The 9,798-nt window shown below is 36.0% G+C and overlaps 1 protein-coding gene across 1 annotated transcript in view; it reads right to left on the bottom strand.

Moving 5' to 3' along the window:
• Nucleotides 1-1,145: 1,145 nt before the first annotated feature.
• Nucleotides 1,146-9,798, bottom strand: part of LOC117405100 (NALCN channel auxiliary factor 1-like) — a 31,764-nt gene continuing 23,111 nt past the window's right edge. Inside the window, exons 2-3 of the mRNA XM_059029924.1 lie at nucleotides 4,054-4,225; nucleotides 1,146-1,696 (exon numbers count right to left, since the gene is read on the bottom strand). Coding sequence (XP_058885907.1) covers nucleotides 1,398-1,696; nucleotides 4,054-4,225 — 471 coding nt within the window. The 3' untranslated portion in view covers nucleotides 1,146-1,397. The remainder of the gene's footprint in view (nucleotides 1,697-4,053; nucleotides 4,226-9,798) is intronic.

Genomic DNA, 9,798 nt, shown 5'->3' with positions numbered 1-9,798 from the left:
TGTGCAAAACTGATATACCCCAAGCGACTTACAGCTGTAATCGCAGCAAAAGGTGGCGCTACAAAGTATTAACTTAAGGGGGCTGAATAATTTTGCACGCCCAATTTTTCAGTTTTTTATTTGTAAAAAAAGTTTGAAATATCCAATAAATTTCGTTCCACTTCATGATTGTGTCCCACTTGTTGTTGATTCTTCACAAAAAATTACAGTTTCATATCTTTATGTTTGAAGCCTGAAATGTGGCAAAAGGTCGCAAAGTTCAAGGGGGCCGAATACTTTCGCAAGGCACTGTATATATAGCAGTGTGGAGTAGTGGTCAGGGCTCTGGACTCTTGACCAGAGGGTCCTGGGTTCAGTCCCAGGTGGGGGGACACTGCTGCTGTACCCTTGAGCATATATATATATATACATATACACACATATATATATATATACATATACACACACATATATATATATATATACACATATATATATATATATATATATATATATATATATATATATATATATATATATATATATATATATATATTTATATACACACACACACATTATTTATTTATTGTGATTTTCAGATTGCTTATGTGGAATACTGCACATTTTATATAAAAGCAGGGAAAGCAAATTCTAAAATTTTGCTACCACCTTGTACAACGAGAGGGATACAATCGAGGATTTAATCTTAGGCAAGGCTGCTCAGCTGTCCAACAGACCAAAGATAAAAGGACTGGATTTATTAAAAATGAGAACCTGGCTACCATACTTTCGTAAACATTATCAAATAAATCAACTGTTCAAATCCACCATCTGAGGCAAAGGACAGCACTTGTATGCATTTATTGATTGATGTTGATTTGTTGATTTGTATTTGATTTTAAGCAGGAGTCCCGTGGCTCCTTGGCTTTGCACAAGCTCCTTCTTTTTGTAACTAGTTGGATAGAAGATAGGAATAAGAATGCTTGTTCATGTGTATTTGTATATGCGAGTGCATGTGTGGTAAGGATTCTGCTATACCATTGAGACATAGCAGCTGTTTTGTGTTCTGTAAATCGAAAATAAACTTCAAAAGAAAAAATAGACTGGATGAATACACACACAATAAATAGAAACACAGACACTGTATTAACCTAGTGCAACCCCCCCCCCCCAAAAAAAAACAAAAAACATTAAAACAGTGTATAAAATGGTGCAAGAAAACTCAGTTTAAACACTGCCTTTTAGTCAACCAAAAACCAGTGGTATTTGTGTGTGTGTGTGAGAGTCCTTTTTGTGTTGATTTGGGCCCACTCCATTTTGAAATGTACCCGCAAGGCTTTGCAGATGTGATTCAGAGGCTAAGCCATTGTTGCTTGGGCTGTCAAAGTGCCAATCTAGGGATTGTATGCATGTCTCTGTTACTCTTCATTGGTCGAGTTATCCTCCAGAGTAGAAATCCCTTCAAAACCTAGCCCTGTAGAGTTCTGTGCTGCAGTCACTGTCACTACTGTGTGTAAGAGAATTAGGACTAAAAAGCACAGTTTAAGCCTGCTGTTGCACAGTCTGGATGCTGCAGAAGTTGCAAGCGATGTCCTATGATGACACACCATTGAATCGCTTGTCTTTATTGTCCCTTTGGATTGGTTATCTGGTCTAAAGTCCCATCTGATGTCACAGCACTCGGGTTCTGCATCGGTCGGATGGTTTTCTAAAAGCCCTGTGAGGTAAACAAAAATAAAATGAATCCATGGCAACAAAATGAATCCATAGTACCTTTAAATTTCATAGCATTAAAAAAACACTAAAAATGAATCCATAGTACCTTTAGTTTGTAATATTTCAAGGACCTAAATAGTAATGACCCTAGCAATATATAATCTGGTAATATCTGAATGATTCAAATAAACATTGGGAGTTCAGTACAAAGTCTACATACTGCTAACTAACTAGAATGTGTGAACCAAGGTTTGAAATGTTAGTATCTTTGTAGCATTTTGTCAGTGTTTCTAATAAGGGTTAACTGTAGAAAACTTGTGCTAAATTATTTATTTATAGTGAGTTAGTAAAATACATTTGGACTTGCAGAGGGAGAACCATGGGTCACATACAATGTGTTATTTATTTGAAGGTGGCAGCATTCCAGTTGAAATGCAATGTTTCTAAAATGTTGTGGGTTATCTGAAAGTATTTATACCCACAGCTGAACCCTACAGTCCTTACAAACAACTGCAATACAATTAGTTTACAAAACTAGCTGAAGTGCAGCCTGTTCTGTTAATTCATCAGATTGTAAATATATCTAAGACTGGACATCATTTCCATCACTGGTACCTCTTAAACGTTTATGAAGGTCAGTGAAATTCACAAACACCCTATTAAACTTATTCACATTATTTTGCTGTTTTCCCCAAGAATAATACTTTCCTTTTCTATATATATTTATGTTCTTTTGTTTCATCTCAACCATCAGATACAACGCCTGTAATCCCCAGGTTCTGGATAGCCGATAATATGAATATCCTGTATTAGTACCTTATGCCTCTCTTTCTCTCCCTCTCTTAGTCAGATTGGAATGACTAGTTTTGAAAGTAGTTATGTATATGAAATACTGAAATAAGCATAACAATGCGAATACAAATACTCTGCATTTCTAAGGTGTCATCCACAGTACTACTTCAAAAAGGGTAATAAATAGTGCATACATATCCACTTTCAGATATGAGGGAGTCAATAATTTTGGTCTCCTGTGTAAATGATACTCAGTCGGAGAGTACAGCTGGTTGTTCCTGTTTGTAAAGAAAAAGGTAAGCTAGCTAGTGCCTAACTTCAGTTCCAGTCACAGCTTCCTGCTCAACCCACCCTTTAAGACTTGGTGTCCCCCAACTCCTCTGGGAAAGGGGACTGCACCTAAAACAAAACTAAAACTTTCCTCTACAAAGCCTTCACTCTTGATAGCAAAGCATGGAGTGCACCTAACAAGCTATACTCTCCTACCTAGTTCATGCCATGTAGTATGGTTTTCATTGTGCGTTTATAAATGAGGACCGGTTACATTAGCAATCAATTAACCAATTTAACCTCATCACATTCTGCACATGGATTTACATTTCCCTCTAATGGCAAGCCTTCCATTCAAACCAACACATTTTCTTATGTCTGGCTGACCTGCCCAGTTGGAGGGGAAGTAAAAAGCATTTTATCTTCATATCCAACCCACAAAATACACACAATATTTACAATTTGCAAGTAAGTTCACTACTTATAAGTCTACAAGGTGTGTGTGTGTTTGTGTGTGTATGTGTGTGTGTGTAATATATATTATTATTATTATTATATATAATGTATATAATCACCTAGAATTTTAGGATTGAGACATAATAAAAATAAACATATGAACATCACTTAGATATTTTATTTATCATCATGTAATCAATTTCTGCCATTTTTTCATTAAGTATATGGGAAAACTACAAAGCAATATGCAATTCAATATGTTAGCATAACATTGTTCAGCAGGTTTTATTTGACTTCATGAAAATGAGTTAATTGTATTGAGTGATGCAAAACTTTTGGCCATAACTGTATTCTACTGTTTCCGACAGCTTGAGGCATTTCTGTGTGTAGTAGCTATGAAATGTATATCGACTTCAAATTCTCCATTTATCAACAGCCAGTATCTGACAATTATTTTTTTCCCAGTTGTCTGTCATTTTTTAACAACAATTAATATAAATATATACTGTAAGTCCCCTCTAATTTACTTGCCATTCATTTGAACTAATTTGCTGTTTGTTTAATCCCAAAACTTAAATTGCTGCCGATTGCACAATATACTGTAAATTTTTACAAGTTAGCAGTTAGCATGCTATCCTTTCTCGAGGAATGATTTTTGTCTAGATTTTCTTCAGAAATTGCAAACAAAAGTCTGTGGTTAAAGGATATACAGTATTCAGCACACTGCCCTTTAAGTACTGAAGGGTACTTGTTGGAGGATAGTGTACATTAAAATAATGTTTGATGAATACAGCCCAGTATACCTGAAGCAGCGTTGTATACAGTGCTTGGATAGGTTACCTGTACAAATAAAACTTGGGCTTCCTCCATAGATTAGATCGTCATTGTCTGGCAATATAAATGGACACCTCCTCTGCACTTCCTCACAGTATTGCTTGCAAGGTATTTTCTTACTGCAGTGAAATTGCGTGGTTTCAAAATACTGGGAACACAGCCACGGTTTGTAGACAGTCTGGAAAGACAGGAATTGAGTGGGTGTAAATTAGGTTCATACAAATTAATTGGAGATTATTGTACTGGACAAGTTTATCCCTGCCCCAGGATCATGGGGTTCAGGATATTGATTCTCGTCCGTGTTAGTCAGCCACAGAAAAATCCATTTACTGTAAAAAAACAAAACGTAACCAAAAAAAAAAATGTATTTAACATATAACTTTCATACAATGCAAAACACTACACTATTAAAAAAATAATATATTTGTTTAGAATCCATTATTATTATGCATCTGTAAACATCTTTTTAAAGGTAATAACAATTAAAAAAGGAGATAACAATTTATTACACTATATATTTTTTTTATTAAAGACTGGAGAGAAATAAATACCAAAGTATTCAAGCCCTAATTAGAACAGATCCTTCAATTAAATAATTTGTACAATCCATGTAGAATAAGGAGGCTCTTTATTTGCTGTTAGAGGCAGAATCTTACTCTACCACTGAAGATAAGGGGAAGAGGTGCCCATACAATAACAGCAGACATAAAACAGTAGACCCAAATCAAGGGCAATGAATGCCTTCAAAACAATATGATATATTACCAGGTAATTATCAACAGCTCCTGCTCTTCAATAGTAACTACAATATAATTATGGAAATAACTTTTTGTAATTACACACATTTTCCACCAGTAGGTGCCATGTAGGAGCAGTGGTACTACGAGGTTATGCATGCCTTTAATCTAAAGTGCAACCATAGTTTGTTTAAAATGAAAGATATCTGTACCTATAAAAAAGAAGTCAAACCAAACTTCATAAATCATATACATTATACATTGTATATTCCAAACATATAGTGCTTTATGGATATACTATACAATTCTGAGATGTATATGTTGTGGGGTTGGAACAATAATCATATTTCGTGATATTATTGTTCATTTGTTTGGTCTTTTATGGTTCTGAAGGTCATCTAAAGCTAAAAAGGATCAGCGTCACTGCTAATGAGATGTTTTGTTCGTCTCCCGTCCTGTAGACAACCAGTTTGTTAATAAAGAGATGCTGGAGGGGGGGGGGGCTTTTAAGTTCCATGTAATTAAACTGGTCATCAAAATATATATGTTAATTTATTTATGAATGTAATTGCACATTGGAAAATTACCCCCTGTTGTCAGAGAGAACAAAGTATGGCTTACATTTTAAAAGTCAACAAGTTTTTCTTAACTGAACTACAGCAGAGCTTGTAGATCACATAGTTAAACTCATGCAGCTGCAGGGGGCAGCACAGGCCTGACTTTTTAGTTCAATGTCAGCTGGCTTGGCGGAGGGAGGAAGCTTGTATGTCTGCAGCTGAAGCTACTGTATAGGAAATGTGAACATGTAACTGGAAAGCCAACAAACTATGTTATATCATAAACTACACAAAGACACAAGTAGATAACTTCTTACAAATTCGGAGAAAAGCTTTTATTGACAAATCATTTTTGATTGTGATGATTGTGACTGATTTGTAGTTTGATATTAAGGTTCACATACTTTTGCAGCCCCAGGTGGTTGCATAATGTATTTTGTATGATACAGTATACTGTATTCAGGGTCGCAGTATGGTATTGATGTTGCTGGCATTCGGTTCAGGAGAAAAGGCTACTTAATTTCCTTTGTGCAAATTAAACTTGAATGTCTTTCAATTTTTTTTTTATTAGATAAATATTTTTTTTGTGAAAAAAATATAACCTGTAAACCATTATTACTAATTTGTAAGAAGATGGTACCATTTATATAGTAAATTACAACTTGGCATTACATATTACTTACTACACTTCCACTACACAGTCAGACCTGTATAGAAGGAACCACAGGCTGCATGTTCAGTCTTGTGGAGGACGGGGTTTAGGAAGAAGTGCCAGTGGGTTGCTGCCGATAGCAGCCAAAAGTTAACCCTTTGCGGTCCATTGTCGGACTGGGTCCGACATTGCAATTATTCCTCACAGGTCCTTTGTCGAACTGGGTCCGACATCATTATAGCAACACAATAAACGGGTGTTGAATCGTTTTTTCTCCGGAAAAAGCAGAGAAAACCATTCAATTGCCGAGTGGGAGCGACAGGAGCCGAGACAAGTCGGAAAAAAAAGAAAAGAAAAAAAGGCGTATCTCATGAATAGTCATACATGGTATCAGGTATCAGATAACGGGGACGGTCTGAAGTAAACAAGTTGGCTGTCTGAAACAGTGCACAGAAAACACGGACATTTGCAGAGCTTTTTTGAGATGTTATAGTAATAAAATAATGACTTGGATTGCATTATTGAGGAGTTTGGTGATAAAACGAGTGATCCGGAGATGATCGATCGGTATGTACGACTATTATCATTATTATTATTTATTTCTTACATAGGTGAACGCTATAGCAAATGAAAGGGTGGGGCAGGGCTGGAGATGCCTAGTGAGTGCTTTGTTGATATGCAGGGCCATTTAAACCCGTTTGACTGTGAAAAAAAATACTTGCTGCTGTCGTGCAAGTCCAGGTTTTACCTGACCTTGTTTTCTAGTATTATTATGTTACAAATGGGTCAGAATTCCAAACACAGTACTGTTATTCACTTCTATTTCAGAAAAGTCCTTGGAATTATGTTAGAGGTATGTTTCCTTTGTGGTAGACACTGAAATTGTTTTTGATTTTATTGATGAAATTGTTTTCAATTGTTTTTCGTAGGCTTATATCAGGAACAACGTGTCTGGGCAAGGGTGCAATATGATGTACAAATCAGTAAATAAGAAGAAAATAAATAGAGAACAAATGCATAAAATACTTTTCAAATGTATTGAGTCCTTTATATATATATATATATATATATGAAGGACTCTGTATTTCAACCGCATCTCTGTGTCGTGCATAAAAATAAGTCTAAGGCAGCACATTTTTTACCAAAAGTTGTTGACAAGAAATAGGATACAACAGGCAATGAAGAGTTACCTTTGGAAGCCATGATGATTTATAGACATACAGCTGCCTCAAAACTGATTATTATTATTATTATTATTATTAGCCACCGATTTATACTTTTTTGGTTAATGCTGAAAAATATGCCTATAAGAAACTATACTTTATTTTCTCTAGCAGACAAAGTTTCAGGTTCTCCACTGATGATGGGCATAGTAATGAGGCTTGGGAACCCTCCGATATGAAAAATAGTGAATTCTGGCCAACTCAGATATTTTGGATGGAAGGAATATCTAACAAAATAGCCCTCTGAACAAACTGAAATGTATAAAATAAATAGTTATCAGTCCAGAACCATTACTCCCTGTGGGAAACTCTGTTTGAAAAGAGGGACAGACAGGCATGTGTCCAGACTAATATGTGGATGTCAAAGATGCAGAACTGGGCTATCACTAGCAGAACCAAAACTGTATATGTACCCATATGGTAAAGCATTGTAGAAAAATATTTTTGTGTGCCCCTGGTGATCCACATGTATTACCCTTTACCTATTTACATGTTAAATTAGACGATGTAAGGAGAATTGAATGTTGGGGATGTGATGAGACTTTTGTGAAAGTTATTATTATTATTATTTATTTCTTAGCAGACGCCCTTATCCAGGGCGACTTACAATTGTAACAAGATATCACATTATACATTATTTCACATTATACAGAAATCACATTATTTTTACATACAATTACCCATTTATACAGTTGGGTTTTTACTGGAGCAATCTAGGTAAATTCCCTTGCTCAAGGGTACAACAGCAGTGTCCCCCACTGGGGATTGAACCCACAACCCTCCGGTCAGGAGTCCAGAGCCCTAACCACTACTCCACACTGCTGCCCTGTAAAGATGGGAAAATTGCAACAAGGGCTCAGATATCCTGTAGATACCAGGTAACTGATTTAGTAAGACACACTTATGATGCTCAGCACTGGATTCCTGACCCTGTGGTGGCTTTTAAGGAACCTTTGAGAACAGAACCAGAATTTCCAATCCTGCTGGGAGCACTCCGATATCTTGGATGCAAACTGGATACTGTGTTCAAAAGACCATTGGAAGAAAAGTAACTGTTAAGGGCAAGAATATTATTGGAAAGCTATGTACTGGTTTAGAAAATGTTAAATAACTACAAGTAGAATTATTGCAGAAATCTGCGTTAGCCTAACCAAGAGGCTCAGTGAACTATAAAACACTGACAATTTAATAACTTTGATGGGGCCTCTTGGAATGCACATGTAGCTAAGTTTCTCATCAGCAGTTACTTACGACAAGGGACCTCACGCTTTTTATTCTTACCTGTAAAAGTACTAGGATTTTAATGGTACCAGGAAAATATGTTTTAACAACCAAGGCAAAACTCACTTGCAGACCAGGTGTTCTAACTCAAGGGCCCCTCGCTTTTATATATTTTTATCTTAACAAGCAAGAGGAACTCCATGGTACAAGAACATATATTATTAGTTTTAGAGAAAACCTTATAGCCGTCTCATAGAAAGGTGGGAGAACGCCTGTTACCAAAAAGTATTAATTTTAGAGATAAAGGCTGTCTCACAAACCAGATGTTTAGGTTAAATTAAGCCGTCTGATGCAAGAAGGGAGAGAAAAAAATCCTATACATATTGGAGGAAAATTACAATTAGTTATCAGCCAAGCTTGTTAACACAAGCCTGTCTGGTCCGTCTTTTGAAGACCTGTTTGTGAAGCTGACTGCTGGTGTTGTATTCAGAGCCTCTGGTTTGACGACTGTCCTTTCTTTGTTCTGTTTTATATTATAAGACATACTTCCCTGTGGAGGGTAAGCATAATCTTGAATTTATATCTGAATTTATATTTAAGTATGATGCTATAGGATAGGATTATTATTATTAGCTTTAGATGTTGTTATATTGTATGCATTAGTGTAAATGGGTGCCTTGGACTGCCTGAGGTGCGTAATGTAACCATATTGTTTTATAGTATCAATGCTGTGAGTTTGCAAAGACATCAGACTGCCTGGATCTGTGATCACTCAATCCATTTAAGCATTAATAAACCGAAGGAGTGAATACATACTCTGATTCGTTAAACATTAAATAACCAAGTCTGCGTAATTATTCTTGATTAACTGTTGTCTGGGTATGTGAAAATCTGTATGCCAGTATACGAACAACACATTATAAGAGTTTAGTCAATCGATTTGTCCTCCTGTTTGCCTCCCCTTATTCTATTAGAGAATTAAATAACTGCTTGAATGTGACAGTATTCTACTAGTACTAAGCGCCGAAGAACTAACTTTCACTATATTGAAATCCATCTTCTCTGTTCTGTACTTCAACTCTATAGCAGGCAATTCTACAAGTGGTAATGGCGAAAAAAAGATGAGTTGATAAAACAATCCACTGAAATGGCACACAGCTAGAGCTCTGTCCAGATTGTAGTTCTGTTAGTTAAGATATAAGGTCACTGGGAACAAAATACTTTTCTTCATAACTTTGAACCCATTTATTCAGAAGATGAAGTGCCATATAGCATGCAATAGAGAAGATGAAAAAAAAGCTTCTCGAGACAAACAGCTAACCCCTACTATACCCAGATGGAGAAGATGTAGGGGATGGCAC

Source organism: Acipenser ruthenus, chromosome 9, assembly GCF_902713425.1.
Source record: "Acipenser ruthenus chromosome 9, fAciRut3.2 maternal haplotype, whole genome shotgun sequence".
NCBI classification, from domain to species: domain Eukaryota; kingdom Metazoa; phylum Chordata; class Actinopteri; order Acipenseriformes; family Acipenseridae; genus Acipenser; species Acipenser ruthenus.
The sequence above is the reverse complement of the archived record's forward strand: the minus strand, read 5'-3'. Positions and strand labels throughout refer to the sequence as shown.